Source organism: Lissotriton vulgaris, chromosome 5 (genome assembly GCF_964263255.1).
Source record: "Lissotriton vulgaris chromosome 5, aLisVul1.2, whole genome shotgun sequence".
NCBI classification, from domain to species: domain Eukaryota; kingdom Metazoa; phylum Chordata; class Amphibia; order Caudata; family Salamandridae; genus Lissotriton; species Lissotriton vulgaris.
Window position 1 is genome coordinate 843,727,938 of NC_141693.1, and position 17,962 is coordinate 843,745,899.

The 17,962-nt window shown below is 50.1% G+C and overlaps 1 protein-coding gene across 3 annotated transcripts in view; it reads left to right on the top strand.

Moving 5' to 3' along the window:
• Positions 1-17,962, top strand: part of LOC147711676 (nucleolar RNA helicase 2-like) — a 490,700-nt gene that overhangs the window by 30,515 nt on the left and 442,223 nt on the right. For 2 of the 3 annotated variants that reach the window (XM_086922391.1, XM_086922393.1), the window contains exon 2: positions 1,189-1,431. In XM_086922391.1, the coding sequence (XP_086778517.1) occupies positions 1,189-1,431 (243 nt within the window). The remainder of the gene's footprint in view (positions 1-1,188; positions 1,432-17,962) is intronic. The other variant, XM_086922392.1, reaches the window with a different exon arrangement.

Here is a 17,962-nt window from a genome sequence, read left to right on the forward strand (position 1 = left end):
CTTTGGTGGAACATCACTGTTGAGCCTACAATTTTAGTGTTATCATTTTCCGCTCTTCCATCTCTTCCACTCCTCCTTATTTTTGTATGTCTACCCAAGGGAAGTTGAGTGGCACATGGACTTCTCTCTCTCCCTCTTTTGATTATTGATAACGCACAAATATACCAATAAGCAACAAAAAGATGACCAGTCCAACTTTGCAAAGTGGCTTCCACTGCGTGGCAACACGTTTTGCTGCACTTTTAGTAACTTTTGAACCTTTTGTGCTAGAAATTGTTTTTCGTGTTAAAATCTGCAGATTATGCTGAAGATGGATTATGTGGTAAATATGGCAATTCTATAATTATTGAAAAATTATTGCAGCAGCAGCACTATCTCATAATTCCAGTGGCCTTGCCCATGAGGTACAATGTTGATTCGGTATAGTAGTATAGTCGGGAATTTAACTTTATAGATAGAAATAATGTGGCCTGCCTCCCTCCCATGGCCTAATGCTTTACCCCTTCAGTCGGAGAAGATACTTCACAATTAAGGGTAGGTTTTCACATTTTCCTTCTATCTCCTAAAACAGTTTACCGGTGACTCTACCTTTCCTCTTTGTTTTTTCCTAATCAACACCATCTTTTTGAATATTTAATTTTCAAGGTCTGGGAAATTGCATAGATAGACCTGCAGTTTATCCTAGACCTAGCAATTTTGAATACCCTTAGGCGTAAGATCAAATAGAATCACATCAGCGGCATACTTTTATGAATTGCGCGTAACCCTTGCATGATAAGGAAACCTGTAGAATTTGTAATTGTTCTTGGTTGATCATACAAATTTAGGAGGCAGGGAAGTGGGGCCAATAAGCAGCACTGCATTACCCCATTCTGTCTGTCTTCAAAGTCTATCCTCTGGCACCACCCACAATCACCTTATAACAGGTTGTAGAGTGTAGTGCAATGATACATTTGATATGTTGTAAGTACTCTTAAATATCCCATCCCCCCCCACTGTGCAGTCTTTATCTGATGACCATCCCTCACGTTTGAGTCTTCAATTAAATCTTAGATCTGATCAAGAAATTACTGATTTTTCTTTTGGTTGCAAGTGTAAATGTTCCAGTTCTCTCATATTCTAATGGGTTCTTGCTAAATCGTTGTTGCTTTCTGTTTTAGTTTCAACTACATATTTTTATTCTAACAGAAGGAAAAGAAAGAGAAAAAGTCAAAGGAACATAAAAAGTCAAAGAAGTTAAAGCATCTTAAAGACGATAACTCTGACGACCTTAAAGCTCCTAAATCCAAGAAGATGAAAAAAGAAAATAGCAGCTGCCAGTTGGAAGATCAAAGTCCCAAAGGAACAGATGTAAGCATGGGAGTCCATGAGTCCAAATCCTTTTCAGATTCTGGTGAAGAAAGCCGAGCGTATGACAGTGGTATTGAGCAGGTAATGTTTGTACTTTATCTCTGTATTCTTCATCCTGCCATTCATACATTTGTGTTGACAATATAAATATGTTCTCTATTTACTAAAGGAGCCCGCAATCTGAAATTGGAGTTCTACCCAATGGGCTCTTTAGGTTCATTATACATTGTAATATTTCCATGTGCCTTTTGAAAACATAAAATTCTCTGCAACAGAAAGAACTCTCTCTAAGTATGAGACATTTTTGTTTAGTTTGAATGTTTTCTTTGTTTTTTGATTTTTAATTAAACTAGTGCAGTAAAAAAAAACACTGCAAATGAAACAAGCATTGGCATAGCCAATAGGTCTCGCCTTTGGGACCTTATAAGTGTTTAGCCATGCAGCAGTTGATGTTGTTGCACCAAGGATATTGTGCTGAATAACTAAATACTTATAAGGTCCCAACACGCATGTGTTGTAAAATGTACAACCTGAATACCCCCGCAAACGGTTTAGGGTGGGAGAGGGATCGCGGAGCTTGTTTCAGGATAGGTGGGCCAGCATACTCTAGTAGGAAAGGGTAAGCTGATTTGAGGAGACAAACTACTGTTGGGTTGAAATTTTACATCCACACTGCGCCTTCTGTCATACATCTGACCTAAGGAGGGGGGAGAGGGGGAAATTGTAGGTCAGGAACAAAAGTCCAGTGGCCGCCTTCAAGGAGGAAAGCCCATGAGCGTGATAGGAAAGCAAGATTTCACTTTGTGGTAGGGCAATGGGTCTGATTAATAAGGAAATTCATCCAGAAAATAAGGGGGCGGTGTGCTCCTAGGGATTTAAGGGCGAATCCCCCCCCCCGGACACCCCAAACGACCGTATGGCAGACAGACCTAGTGAAATAGGGCCGGGCGGTGGTGTCGACCCTAAGAAGGGAGGAAGAGAAAGGACAGAGGAAATATCCCCTAGCACAGGACTGGGAAGTGATGCTGATGGAGCTGCAGAGAGTTGGCCTTCTACAGTCGCAAGGAGGTGGGGAGTGATGTCTACACGGAGAGTGAAGTTGGTAGGATACGTTAGTCCGGCACCCAGGGCAGCGTACAGGACACACATTGGCCTAAGTTCGGATTTGCTTAGTATTGTGAGGAATCAGAAGACACTATACTATAGCTGTATCACTGCGACCAGGAGACGAGGGTGGGACGGGGTGGGTGTGTTGGGGAGGGGAGGGAGGGAGGGAGATAGAAGCTGTTATTTTCTTGATATGTTTGCAGATGACTAACTATGCAGTTCCTGGGGAGGGTGAAAAGAAAAAATGGGACTGATGAAAGTACCATGTCATTAAATGTGCTACTGTCACCTTGATGCAATCAGTCTTGAATAAAGAGTTAAAAAAAAAGGGCGAATCCCCCAAGCAACATTTTAGGGGCGATCAGACTTGGGGTTGCAATGCATTTTTCAGAGGTCCGTAAGGCGTCTACTCTCAAATACCTCTAAGTATTTTTCACCGAAACTGACCATCTCTGACGATACGCTTTGAAAAGAAGGAAGCGACCCCACTAACCAAGAGAGGGGGTACCACAGGGGTACCACAGGTAAATGAAATGTAAACTTCTCTTGGAAAACTAATAAAATAATATTCACACTGACAGCTGATCCTCTATTGAGTCTCCCACACGACAGTGCCTCAATCATACACAGTCACACAAAAGACCCCAGACCCTACTGGTCAATTATAGTACATTTAGAATTACAAAGGAATGCATTAAAAAGATTTTTATTTGTTCAAAATAGATCTATCTCAAGTTCTCAAGATATTCATTAAAAAAGTTTACAATACATTAAAAAAAATACATTAAAAACACAGTGCTATATTCATATGGCAATGAGAGACAAGAAAACCAAGTGCAAAAAATTAATCACATCTATTATAGGTTGTTTCCTATGGAATTCGTTTGGTTATTTGTTAAAGTGTTCACAGCCCTTCGTATTCTATTGGACTAAAACAAGTTCCTGGGATACAACCGGTTATAAATAAATAAATCGACAGGCGTCGACGCGTTTCGGTGATATTATTTTGATGTAAACCACCTTTTTCAAGACTAAAATTATATTACAGTCTCTTTTGTGACAAGACCCAACAAAGTCCTTCGCAATCCAAGGAAGACACTGAAACCTATATCCTCCCGTGGATTTGGGCGGGGCTCCAAAGGGCTCTAAACGCCAGTTTTACACAATCTTCCAATACATGAGCGCAGAACTCCTCCCAATTCGTCTAAATAATGGAGATGCAGCCAGGTATTCCCTACAGCCTTGATCCTGTGTGGGAATCCAGAAAATGTTTATGCATGTGTTGTACCGCAGAATTTGCCAGGAGTCCGTGAACCTGTATTTTTCATGTGGATAGAACTCCAGAGTACCTCCAATAATAATGCAGACGGAGCCACAAAAACAATCCTGAGGCGTTTTCCTCTTTCTATGTGAGCTGCAGAATGTAGCACACGTGGAAAGAGGAAAAATGAGGAACTGAAAACATTTCTCCTCGTTGCGCTTACGCTGGGGAGGCGTCCATTTTTGGAGCTGCCCCAGGTTTGTGTGATTTTGTAAATATGGGGCAGCATCAAAATCCATGGCTGTAGTGTGGGAACCCCAAACAAAGCCCATGCAACCCCTCGACGCAGATTAAGGCAGCGCAGTGACTTGCGCTGGTATGTCTTATATCTATGAGGCTATGCAAAGCCTTGCAGGCACCTCAACGCAGCTGACCTGTCTGCAGCTCCCGAGCTCCTGAAGATTCCAGCAACATAGGAGATGGGTTTCGAAGGTCCCTGAGGTTGATCTGCCCTCTCAGCAAGTTTGAGGCCAGTATCCCTCGTGAGGACTGCATAACCCGAACACCTGTGCACGGCGTCTATTTGCAAGTGCCTATGCTTGTTGGCGATTACCGAGTTTGTGCAATGGACTTCCGTGTAGTCCCGACCCTGAGCAGTATTTCCACCAAAAAACTCCGGCCTCCTCACACAGAGTGCTCCGTGGGCTCGTACTTTGTGATTTTGCTCGAGGACCCCGCGAGACTCCTAGTCATTTGGCCTGTGGGTCCTCCTGAGGGTCATCTTGAATTCTGCTGGGCTTTCCTGGTTGCTCCAGACGTGCCCGGACTCCCCATTGCTTGGTGAGTCCCCTGGAACTTGCTGGTCCACACCGTAACCTACTTGACCTTTCTCTTTTGCCAAGGCTTGTTGGTGCTCCAACTGGACACCGACCCCTCTGCACTTGACCTCCTTCGTGGGACAGCTCACATTTGGCTCCTGGTCGTAGTCGATGTCTCCTGGTCCTCGTGGCTGCAGAGTCAAGCATCCCTTCTTTGTACCTGAAGCACCAGACATCGGTGGACAGTCGCCTTCCTGGTCACTCTGAAGTGACCTACTCTGTCCCCTCTGTTTTCAGGTTCCTTTCTTCAAGAATCCAGCCTTGGATTCCACCGAACCCTTTTCACCTTCACAGCAGAAGTACTTCTTCAAAGCCTTCCATAGAGAACAGGGGTCTCAGACACAACTTCAACCCTATGCACTCTGGGATAGGTAACCCTGGTACTTTGGTATCCGCGTGTGGGGTGGCTCTCCAACCCTTTAAGTTCCGAAGGGTTTCCATGAAGTCCTCCTAGAAGGGTACTTAAACTGTAAAATTGCAACCGTGACTTCCCATAGAATTGTACGGAGCCTGCGGTCGTAATAGCACACTGCACCCGTCCTCCGTGTGGTCCCCATCACTTACTTTGGGTGGTTCATTGGGGTCCCAACGATTTTACGTGCTCCAGACCTTGTCTTGACGTGAGTCGGGGTTGTTATACCACTATTTTAGTATATGGTTTGATCTCCCCCTGGAGCCCACCGTGTATTGTGCTACTTACAACTGTTCTATTGCTCGCGTATTGTGTGCTTTGTGTACTGTCCTCGGTTAGAGGATACTAGAGTGTTTTTATTGATAAATAAATACATATTTTTATATAACTACTGTGTGGTTCTCCTTTCATGTAATTCATTGAGGAGGTGATATTCTGGTAAAACAAGCTGCTTTACATTTCTTCAAGATTAAGCCTGAAGGCTGCTCTCCACAGTTACCACTAGGATAGCTTTCTAAAGGTTATCTTTGACCTCCTACATTATAAGGGTCGTTTGGACTGGTGCAAGGTGCCCACTTAAATTAGTGGACAGCATATACCAGGCCTACTTCTCAAAGTAACACCCGAACCACTGAACGGACTTACACCAAGTTTGGCTGGTGAGGTAGATGTCTGTTCAAGGAAGTGCCTTTGACTTATTTGGTGTAAATCTGCTCAGTAGTTCTGAGAAATGTAAGTTTAATATTATAGTGATCTCTCTGGTCGCGATTTCTTCGCGGACAAAGAAAGCTTGTGCTGGGAAATGCACTGCTCTATTTGGCTGCCAACCAGGAAGTGTTGGCAACCATCTTGGGACTCGACATCAAGCTGAGTTCCCAAAAAAGTGTAAATAAAGAAAAGGGGGCAGGGTAGGAATACTCCAACCCCCCCAGCCGTGGTCTTTGGTTCCCGCAACTGCATAAAACTATTAAAAATAAAACATCAAATTTGCGATAATCTCGAATGTGCAGTGTTAGAACTGGCTATTTCTGGTATGCTAAGGCTGATGCCAAAGCCAGGCAGAAACCATCCTTCTAGTCAGGGCAAGGAAGTCACACGCCAAGATAACCCCTGCTCACCCTCTAGGTAGCTTGGCACGAGCAGTCTAGGCTAAACTCGGAGGCAATGTGTAAAGCATTTGCGTCAGCGCACAACAGCAACATACCAGGCACACCACAAGAGACCCCACACAAGGTTATTATAAAAATAACTTTTCTATTGTAAAAACACATCAGATAAAATCACACATATACATGGTGCCAACTGGCACGGGTAATATTCACTTGGGATTATTTACAAGACAGGGCCACATGGGCCACTGTCATAATCAACACTTTCCGAAATAGAAATACTTGTCAGAAATTAGAATAAAAGAATATAAAATCACTGTAGCACAAAGTAACAGTTATGAATCACATCCAGTAACTACTGGGAACAGGTAAGTACACACTACGCAACCCTAAACCCCTTAGGAGCATGTCACGCAGGGAACCAGGACCTCACTAGGGCCACCTGTACTAAAAAGGACAACCACCTAAGTATCACACAGCATTTAGGGGTCTAGGAAAGAACACATTACCCTTGATGCATAAATATACATTCAGAGGAGTAGTAACGGGAAACACATGACGCATAAACCTACACATTCAGCGGTGTTTAAGAACAGAGCACATGATGCAATAAAATACATTCAGGGGTGCAGCGCAAGAAGACACATGATGCCTACAACCTTCAGAGGTGCAGCGCAGGGAAAGAAAGACACATAACGCATAAAAACATTCAGAGGTGCCAGAGTAATACCATAGCGCAAGGATCACATGATGTCTAAAAACATTCAGAGGTGCAGGAATAACACATGATGCAAGAAATCACATTCAGAGGTGCCATGACCATACAATTGCGCAAAAACTCACATAAGCCACCACCCGTGGCAGTCCCTAGGCCACCTGGCCTTGTTGGGGCTCAGACGCCCTGAGTCTCAATGTTGGGGTGTGCTGCCATGCAGCGCCAGTCACAAAGTACAAAAAGCCTAAACACACGTTGGGGCGACCCACTGCCAACCGGGGCCGCCCTTAAAGCCCTCATGGCTTCATACTACAAGAAGCGCGAGCTCGCGCTACTGGGGAGGGGCGGACACCGACCATGTGTCCCGGCGCCCCTCCCTTCTCTTCTGCCCCCTCGTTGGAGCCTTTCAGGGATCAACACAAACACTGGCCACTCTAGCCTTCCCAGGCTCTACACACCGTTGGAGCGGCCTGCTGCCATACGGGGCCGCTCTGACGAAGGGAACCGCCCAGGCAAAGCCCCACTCACCGGGACTCACGAGGCGGCTCCTCGGTCTCCCTGGGGCAGGCGCCGACAATTCGCCTCGGGCCCCCTGGCTCTCACCTTCTCGCTGTGAGGCAGCCGCTCGCTTCCTCACTCGGGGCTTCACCGGCGGCGGGGGGCGGGCACCGACAATGTGCCCCGCGCCCCCCCTCCGCTCTCTCCCCTCTCGGCACCGGCCGCCATCTCTCGGCGCCTTCTTCCTCTTCTCCCCGCCTCACAGGCTGCGGGGCGGGACTTCCAGCCGGCCGCGCTGGGATTGGCCGGCCGGCCAGCCGCTTCCGGGTCGCTGCGGGCAGCGCAGCAGCCCTTCTTAGGCAGGCAGGCGGGGGCTGATTTCTCTTACGGCCAACAATTAAACAGCGCTCTCAGCGCTGGGGGGAAACAAAGCGCTTTGAACACAGCTAGAGCGCTCCCCGGCGCCGACGGAGATTTAAAGCGCTCCATGCGCTAAAGTGCAAAACCACGCGCCCAAAAGTACAAATAAAGCGCTATCAGCGCTCAGAATCCACATACAGCGCTAGAACCAAAATAAAGTGCCCTTTAGCGCTAGAGCACAATCCACAGCGCTCCCAGCGCTAGAACAGCAGGCAGAGCGCTCCCAGGCTCTCAGGGGGAAGCACAGCGCCTCCAGGCGCTAGAAATACCACTCCAGTGCTCTTCACAGGAAAATGCAGCTTCTCCATGCTGCAACAGTCCCAGAGCTTCCCAGGGGCAAAGCCAAGTCCCCCCCCCCCCTTCAGCCCAGGCAGGGCAGAGGGGTCCCCCAGGAGTCCAGGAATCCAGACATCCAGGGGCTGGGCAGCGCCCACCCCTGGTAGATTCAAGTCAGCCACAAGAGCAAGAACAAGAACATTTTGGAAGAGGACACAGCCCCTTCTTATACACAGAAAAGTCTTTGAAGCCCTTTGAAGTCTTGGTGCAAGGGGGCCCTGAGCCCTGGGTGTATCTGGTTTCCCTCTCCTGTCAGCCTCAGGTCAGAGGTGACAGTGGGCCGTCAGGAGGGAGAGCCAGCATGGTGGGCAGGCAGGCACGGCCCGGCACCACCAGACGCTCTTTCCTCCCATCCCTGACAGCAGATGGGGCCTTTCATCTACGGATGACTCAGACCCCCTCCTCCGGGGCCCTGCAGACCCTGTCCTACTCAAACCAGACAGTCCATCCACCAGCAGGCCCAGGCACTCCTGGGCCAGGCTCACCAGCCAATCACGTGCCAGTAGACTCACTACACAAATATGCCAACTTCTAAAAGTGGCGCTTCTAGACTAGACACAATCATGCCGCATATACCATTTTGCAGCATTCAGTCTCACGAGTTCATACATACCAAACTCGACCCTGCACTCCCCACACATCAGGAACTACCATGGGCATACATATTCCCCATTCATTCCTATGGGAGGGCAGGTCACTCACCACTCATTCACAGAGAGCTCAAGCACTTTACACTGTACCACAGTGAAAAAGTGCGCAAAGGCCCAAAATCACCAACACCAGGTTCCATAAACAGGCTAGGAAAAAGCAAAAAGTCTAGGGGTGAACCTGCCTAAAGGGCCGGGTCCAACATGCAGCAATTGTTTTAAAAAAGCAAGCGCGTGCTCCCGCGCTTGCTTTAAAATAACCTCTAAGGTGGGCCATGTCACAGGAACATATGCTAATTATAGGAGAAGGGCGTATGAGCCCCTGTTCCTAGGGCTTATGAAAGCCCTGGGAATCGCCTTCTCCCGGGGCAAATGTGATCAAAGGAGGGAGGTGGAAGCGGCCTGGGTGCCCACTTCCGGAACATTGCAGTTTGCAATGGCATGGCGGGAGCACTGCTCCAGCCATGCCATAGCAAACATTCTGCTCCACTTTGAACAAGCAAGAACATTTTGCTCTCACTTGTTCAATGCGGAGCATACTTTGCTTTTTACACCCAGGGAACTGCATGTCAGTGCAGTGTAAAAACAAATGCAAGCTCCCGCAGGAGGTGGAAGCCGGCCAGTACCACTGGGGCTTCAGGCTCACCCTGTAGTCTCCAACGAAGAGGCCTGGTCCCAGGGATGGGGTCCCCGGTTCCAAAATCAGCCTTGGGAGTTGGGGCACGGCCCTTCGCCCATTTTATTAAAAATTTAAAAAATGGGTCCGGCCCCGGGTGACTGGGTCCCCGGGGCCTAAAATGTTCAAGGGAAGGGGAGCCACGCGCCCCCCCCCCCTTCCAAAAATAAATAAATAAATAAATCAAAAACTGGGAACTCGCCAGAGGCCCGCCCCCTTTTTCCACTACTCTTTAACCGTGCCTCCTGGTGCACTCCTGGTTGGGTGGATGTAGAGGTGATCTTTCCCCCCTTAGGTTCTTTTGACCTTCCCTTTTGGACACACAATATAATATATGGAGCAGACACTATAACTCCCCAGTGTGGTATGAATGACACCCCGGGTATTACTGATGCATAAATGAAACTTTCAATAGGAAGTTGCATATACTTGAAGGAGATTATGACTCTTAACTGGGTGTTCCTTCTCTTTCTTGTCATTGGTATCCTTAGTACTCTTTGATTTGCTAGAGGGGCTTCCTCAACACGCAAGGGACCGGTTGTAAGTTACCCTCTTATCTCAATTAGAAGTGAGAGGGAGAATGCACTGGGACAGGTAGTCATGAGGAAGGCCGGCTTGACCCCACACGGGGGGTATACACTAACGGCCGAAACATTTTGACCATCTGGCAGTAAAGGAGGGGGCTAGTAGCACTTAATATCTCCCAATCACCACCATCCTTCACACTTTTTAACCCTGGCCGTGAGGTCCAGGAATAAAGTTCTAGGCACAGCGACACTTCCGAGCTATTTTTAAACTACACCACACTGCACTTTCACTACCGTCGTTCCCAGTCACTGTATAATTATTTTGTCTTTGTGTTACATGTGCCGCCCTCACTCTGCCGCCCTCACTCTGCCGCCCTCACTCTGCCGCCCTCACTCTGCCGCCCTCACTCTGCCGCCCTCACTCTGCCGCCCTCACTCTGCCGCCCTCACTCTGCCGCCCTCACTCTTTCTCTAACTCCCTGTTCTCTTCTCCTGTGCTGTTATGCTGCTCTCTTCCACCCCACCTCCTTCTCTAATTCCCTGTTCTCTTCTCTTCTCCTGTGCTGATCTGCTGCTCTCATCCACCCGATCTCCTTCTTTAACTCCCTGGTCTCTTCTCCTGTGCTGATCTGCTGTTCTTTCACCCCGCTTCCTTCCTTAACTCCCTGGTCTCTTCTACTGTGCTGATCTGCTGTTCCCTTCCACCACCTCCTCTAACTCCCTGTTTTCTTCTCCCATGCTGATCTGCTGTTCTCTTCCTCCTGCCTCATTCTCTAACTCCGTTTTCTTCTCCCATGTGAAGTAGTGTGGCTCACTGGTTAGAGGCGGCAGACCCGAGAGCAGAGGACGGCCCGGGACCAGGGTTCGATTCCCGGCGCGGCAGGTTTCTGGACCAGGGTCAGCGGACTCGATAATTCTCTCGCCTCGGTGCCCACTCTGATCAGCGATCACACTCGGCAACTCTGGGCATTAGCTTGCCTCATCTTCACTAACGGCCCCACCAGACCACCGGGGATGCCTGGTCTCACCCTGGAGATACCCATTAAGGGACCATCTCTCAGGGAAGCCAGGAAGGGTTTCGCAGCGGTCAAAGCGCCTTGGGACCCTCCGGGTAAGTAGTGCGCTATATAAATGCCTATACGTACATACATACGTACATACATACGTACATACATACGTACATACATACGTACATACATACGTACATACATACGTACATACATACATACATACATACATACATACATGCTGATCTGCTGTTCTCTTCCTCCTGCCTCATTCTCTAACTCCCTGTTCTCTTCTCCTGTGCCAATCTGCTGTTCTCTTCCACCCGCCTCCTTCTTTAACTCCCTGTTCTCTTCTCCTGTGCTGATCTCGTCCACCCCACTTCCTTCCTTAACTCCCTGGTTCGAGGCATGTGGGCTGCTGAATCCATCTGTGCATAGATCGCCGCCTAGTGTTGGGTCCGGATGATTGCACATTGTTGTCCTGGAAGAGTCTTCGAAGTATCACGAGATAGGTGGCTCCTCCCCTGGACTACAGTGCGCATGGGCATCCTCTCCATCTTCAGATTGTTTTTTTCCGCCATTGTGTTCGGATGTTACTATCTTAGCTCAAGTTAGGAAAACTTTCTACAAAGTCAAAAGGCTTTCTATAGTGTCGGTATCATTTCGTTCTGTACCGGTAACTTTGTTTCGAGAGGACATCGAGGAATAAGACGGTTTTCTTTCCACACTTGACCCGATCTTCGATCTAAAATGGAAAGAAGCCCATTCAAGAGGTGTCCACTTTACAATGCAAAATACCCGCACATCGATGTCCTCCCAGTGTGCAACAAGTGCCTGTCCCCAGATCACAACGAAGCCAACTTTATGGCCTGTGCCCGGTTCAGGTCGAAGAAAACTCTTCGGATTCGACGCGTGGCTCGATTGGAGTCGAAGAAGTCAGCGCCTGTTCCCGAAAACATCTTCAGGACCGAAGACTAGGAGGTCGTTGATCTGGAGGATCAAGAATACCGCTCCGATCCGGCTTCAGGCCATGACTCCGAGTATGACGCCGAAGACTAAGAGGTGCAAGAAAAAGACGAAAACTTTGTCGAAGAGGTAGGAGACGACGCAGAGGCCCTTGGGGCCGTAGAAGATAGGTCAGGCGAGGAGCTAGGCCCAACCGGCTATACGGGGGGCGAAGATGACGCACTCAATAAGGCTCAGGTCGAGGGATCGCCACTAGGCCTTACCCGAGATCTACAGTCTCGTTCTACAGCCCCGCATAAAGGCCCGGCTTCGAACATTACTAAAGAGCCATCGGTTTCAAAACCGCCATCGGTCGATCCAAAGAAACCGAAAGCATCAATGTCAAAACCGAAAGTGCAACTAACTCTGGTCGGCTCCAAGGCCTCAAACCCCTCGGAGCCGAAGAAAAAGAAAATGGCCGTCTATGCCGAAAAGCTCAAGAAGGTAATCGAACTGATGGTTGGGGCACCGAAGACCAAGGTCAAGGCTGTCGAACCACCAAGGCCGACGCCAAAGGGAGTCGACACACACAAGAGACTCGAACCGAAAGACTGGATCGATCCTCGGTTGAGGCATGCGGACAAGACTAAGACTGGCTCCAAGGACCCTGTCGAGTCGACGCGGCCCAGTCCATTCATAGCCAAGGAAATGTCAGTCGCTCCAACGCATCAAGGACAAGGCTACAGAGGTCGGGCCAAAGAAGGCACGACACCAAAGCTGGTCGAACACGTTCAGACCTCGTCGACGCCGATCAAATTCGGGTTGCCACCCTCAGTGCGTCCGAAGATGTTCGAGCCAAAACAAGGTATCCGCGCCATTAAAAAAGTGTCGACGGAAATGGAGGCTACAGAGGAGCCTGAAGAACAGGAGTCGAGGCAATTAATCGACTCGGAAACTGGTAGACTGTCCATATATAAAATGAAAATCATACCAGAAACACCCATGGAGTCATATAAGATTCCCTTGAAGAAGAGGGTTTCCACAACGTCACCAGCTCTTGTGGAACCCCTCCATTCCTATTGTCAAGAACCACAGAATTTTTCCCCAACAAACTCAGATGTGGATGCAGGGAATGACTAACATGAAGATGACCTTTATCATGTGGACACTGATCCCGATGATCAAAACCAACCATGGGCAGACCCAGCTGACCCAACGGATCCACAGACTGTCCCTGACACTCATGTGTACAGTGTGAAAACATCTCCTACTGAGGACACAACTGCCTTTAACGCCCTTATTGAAAGGGCAGCCAGTTATCATGACGTCGAACTTCATGCTGACCCTGTGGAGGAAGACTTTCTGGTCGACACCTTTTCCACTTCGGAAATAACAGTCAAAACCCTGCCCATGCTAAAAGGGGTCCTTAAGCGTGCTGGTGACATTTTTAAGGACCCCACTAGAGCCAGGGTGTTCAACCCAAGGATTGGAAAGAAATATAGACCAGCACCTGCGGACCCTGCTTATATAATAGGACAGTTGCCTTTTGGACTCATTAGTTGTTTCTAATGCACTTAAGAGAGCAAACTCCCAGACTACAGGTGATGCTCCTCCTCCTGACAGAGTCAAAAGTTCTGGAAACGTCAGGAAAAAAGGGTGGCTGCGCAGGCGGCTAACATCTGGCGCATTGCCAACACTCGGGCACTCTTAGCCAGATATGACAGGTCCCATTATGATACGCTTGAGACACTGTTGCAACACCTACCAGATCAGTACAAGGAGGGTGCAGAACTACTAATCCAAGAAGGGAAGCTTATAACCAATGCTTCCATCAAGTGCGCGCTAGACGCAGCTGACACTGCAGCCAGGGCCATCAACACTAGCGTTATGTTAAGGAGATACGCCTGGTTGAGATTCTCAGGATTCAAACCTGAAATACAAACTTCTATCCTCAATCAGCCAGTTAACCCAGACTTCTTATTTGGACCTGAGGTTGACACCACCCTTGAAAAAATTAAAAAAGATACAGAGACTGCAAAGTCTATGGGGGCTCTGCAGTCACATCAGTTTCGGGGTGGCTCCTTTCGTCGCTCCAATACTAGGGACCCCTCAAGAGGCCAGTCCACACAACAGACACAGTACAATAAAGGAGGTACACAATCCACCTACAATAAGAACAACCGCGGTGGATATCGTGGAAACAACATCAAAGGCAGAGGCAGAGGAAACAGTTCCAGAATTTCTGCCAATAACAAAGAGTGACGCCCTGTCACTGCCCCCGACCATAAAACACCTGTCGGGGGGAGACGACAACAGTTCCTGCCGGTCTGGAAATCCATCACCACAGACAGGTGGGTGAGAGACATTGTCAAGTATGGGTATTGTCTGGAATTAACATCCACTCCACCCAACATCCCACCAAGACACCGTCCTATGTCCGCAGAGCACTTACACTTATTGCAGCAGGAGGTCGTCAGCATGCTGCAAAAAGGGGCCATAGAGCTCGTGCCTGTAGAAGACCAAGGCTCAAGGGTGTACTCTCTGTACTTTTTCGTACCCAAAAAGGACGGGTCTCTCAGACCTATTCTGGACCGAAAAAAGAAAGAAGAGCTAGTGAAGGCTGCAGCGACAGTGGAACTGCTGGAGACTCGGTGCGGGGTGGCGAGTAACCAGGAGGGAGTAGGGCAACTACTTTAGGCGCAGCAAACATATTCGTCCCTGCTGCTAGATGAGGCTCGGCAGGTCTGGCTGGCGACAAGAAGTAGAATATATCAATGGGGTGACAAATCTAGTACAATGCTCCATAGGCTCTGTCAGAATGTGTTCCAGACGCAGGAGCTGCCGGGTCTTAGAGATGAGAAGGGGGCTTCCATTTCGGCCCGAGGGAGCTGGCGAATAGCTTCGCTCGCTATCTTGCGGCCCAATATGCCCCACAGGATATCCTCCCGGCGCTAGAAGTTGGTAAATTTATAACTGATCTCCCAGCCCGGGCGCTTTCGGACGACGTGCGGGAATGTCTTGAGGCCCCGCTGTCGGCCGAGGAACTGAGTACGGCCCTGGGAGAGCTTAATACTGGCAAAGCCCCTGGGCCTAACGGCTTTCCGAGTGAATTCTTCAAACGTTATCACCTCCAACTAGGACTTCATTACAAAGCTGCCCTGGAAGCGGCAAGAGAGGAAGGTCTTCTACCGGCGGACTGGAGACATGCAGATCTGAAAGAAACACGTTAGTGTTAGATTCCTTACCTTAGAATATCCCCAGGCGTCAGTCTGGATCCGGAAACTTTTGCGTAGCAGTACCCCTGCGCGTCGGTAGGCGTCGTCTGCAGGCGTCCCCTGCGGCTCCGCGTCCGTCGTCGTGCGCCGTGATGACGTCGCTGGAGTATATAGACGCCGCCTCCGCGCGCTGACGTCAGTTCTTCTTTTTTCCGCGCCAGTGGACGCAGATCTGAAGAGCAGTACTCCGGTCTTTGACCAAGTTTTTTCGAAGTTATTTCTCACTTTGTGCCTGATAGGATGCCTGGGTTCAAGCACTGTGATGACTGTGAGCGCACGATGTCGGTCACAGACCATCACCGCCTCTGTCTCCGGTGTCTGGGCCCCGACCACGACGTGGACTCCTGCGTCGACTGCCGGGCCCTCACCAACAATGCTAGGCGGGAGCGGTCCCGCAAGCTACTGGAGCTCCGGGTGTCGGCCCCACGTCGGGACCGGGAGCGGTCCCGGTCCGGCCGGAGGTCGAGAGAGCGTTCGAGGGAACGATCGCGGAGCCGCGCCGAGCGTTCCGGAAGTCGACACCACTCGTCAGGCTCGTAAGGTAGGAAGCACAAGAAGTCGGGGCGTCGTCATCGTACCCCCGACTCCCCCCGACGCTCGCGCGATGCGGCCGGGGCTCGGGTGACCCCAACCCCGCGGCTCCGCGAGAGTCGCCGGCGCGGCCTGCCTCATACCCTCCGGTCCCTGGGCACGGTGCGACGCCTGAGGAGATCGAGGCGTTCCTCATGGCCATGAGGGCGCTCGGTTCTCCGACGGGGCCTACGGTGCCTTCGGGCCCAGTGCTACCGTCTGGGGGCCCTGGCGGTTCGGGTGTCCCTGCCTCGGCGCCGTCGGTTGCTCCGGCCCCGGCGCCGCCGACGGCTCCGACCCCGGCGCCGCAAGGGCCTTCGGGATCGGCGCCGGCTGGTCTTCCGGCCTCCCCGGCGCCGTTGCCATCGGGGTTACCCCCGACGCCGCCCCCGATGGGGCCCATGAACCTCGAGGAGCCGGTCTTCATCGTTGACTCCGAATACGGAGAAGATGAAGAGTTCGGTGAAGGTTGGGAGGGGTCTGAGGACCCTCTGTCACGCGAGTGCCAGTATGACCCGGACTGGACAGGTGACTTGGGGGATGCCAGTGGTCTGGACGACTCTCCTAACCCTGGTTTGATCTCTCCTCCTTCCGTGGCATCGGTGGAGGGAGCTGCATATTCTGTGGTGCTGATGAGGGCTGCCAAGGCCTTACACCTTGAGCTCCCCGTCGCGGCCGTGAGGCCTAACATCCTCACCGAGGTCTTCAAACCGCAGTCATGCCCACAGGAGCCACTGCTGCCGTTTAATGAAGCCTTGTCAGACGTTCTGTTGGGCACTTGGTCCAGGCCCGCTTCAGGTCCGCCTGTTGATCGGAACGTGGCCAGGCGCCACCGTCCTTGTCCGGACGACCCCAAGTTCCTGTCTACCCACCCCACTCCTGAGAGTCTGGTGATCCAGGCCTCGACCTCCCAGTCCGCATTCCCGTCGGCCCCGCCCGACAGGGAATCCAAGAGGTATGACCAATTTGACAAGAAGGTCTTCTCGTCCATTAGTTTGGGCCTGCGGTCTTGCAACACCACTTGCCTCTTGGGCCGTTACACCCACTCTGTGTGGGATACGGTCGCGGAACTGCTGCCAGAATGCCCCATGGAGGTGCGGGCAAAACTCGGTCAGGCTGTGGCTGAGGGCCGAGATGCAGCGAAATATTCGATACGGTGTGGTCTTTATTTATTTATTTATTTATTTATTTAATTTGTATGGCGCGTTATAACCACAGGGGTCTCTAAGCGCTGTCTGACCAGATTTACGTGATAGATGTTAAATTCACTTGGAACCCGCTGTGCACCTAAGACCTGCTCCAGGCTTGTTTAAATAGTACGGTTTTAAGTTTCTTTCTGAAGGAGAGTAAGTTGCTCTCCTTCCTGAGCTCTGGATCCAATTTGTTCCATAAAGCTGGGATCGTGTTGGAGAAAGCACGGCCCCCCACCGTGGTCAATTTGAAACGGGGCTGGGACAGAAGAGTAGCGTCCGACGAACGCAAAGTCCTACCCGGTATGTAGGGGGATAGTCGGGATTTCAGATATTTTGGTGCTTTGCCATACAAAGCCTTGTGAGCAATGCACATTCCTTTGAAAATAATTCGCTGGCGAACTGGCAGCCAGTGTAACTCCTGCATCAGGGGAGAGGCATGGGCATTTCTAGGTTTTTTGAATATCAGCCTAGCTGCATCGTTCATGACTCCCTGTAGTTTGTCCAGCAGCCGCTGTGGCAAACCCAAATAAAGGGAGTTCCCGTAGTCCAGCCTAGCCAGAATAGTGGCTGAGACTACGTGCCTCAGGGTGGAAAAGGAGAGTAGGGCAGCGATCTTTCTAAGTTGTCTTAGCAAGCCTATACTGGTGCCTACTACGGTGGTAACTTGTTTTTCCATGGATAATTTATTATCCACATATAGGCCTAGGCTTTTAACTGCAACTGCCGGCTTTGGGGGAACGCCCAGCTCCCTAGGCCAGAATTTATCACTCCAGGGGTTACCCGAGATGGAAATGGGTAGTACTTCCGTCTTATCCGGGTTAACTTTTAAGGAGTTCTTAGACATCCAATTGACAGTAGTTTTCAATATGTCTTGTAGCCTGGTGGATGCTCCTGGACCATCATCCAGCCGGATGATTATCTGGGTGTCATCGGCATAGTTGTACACTAGGCAGTCCATCCTATTCAGGAGGGCAATTAGTGGCTGCAAGTAGATATTAAAAAGTAGTGGGGACAAGGCAGATCCCTGGGGGACCCC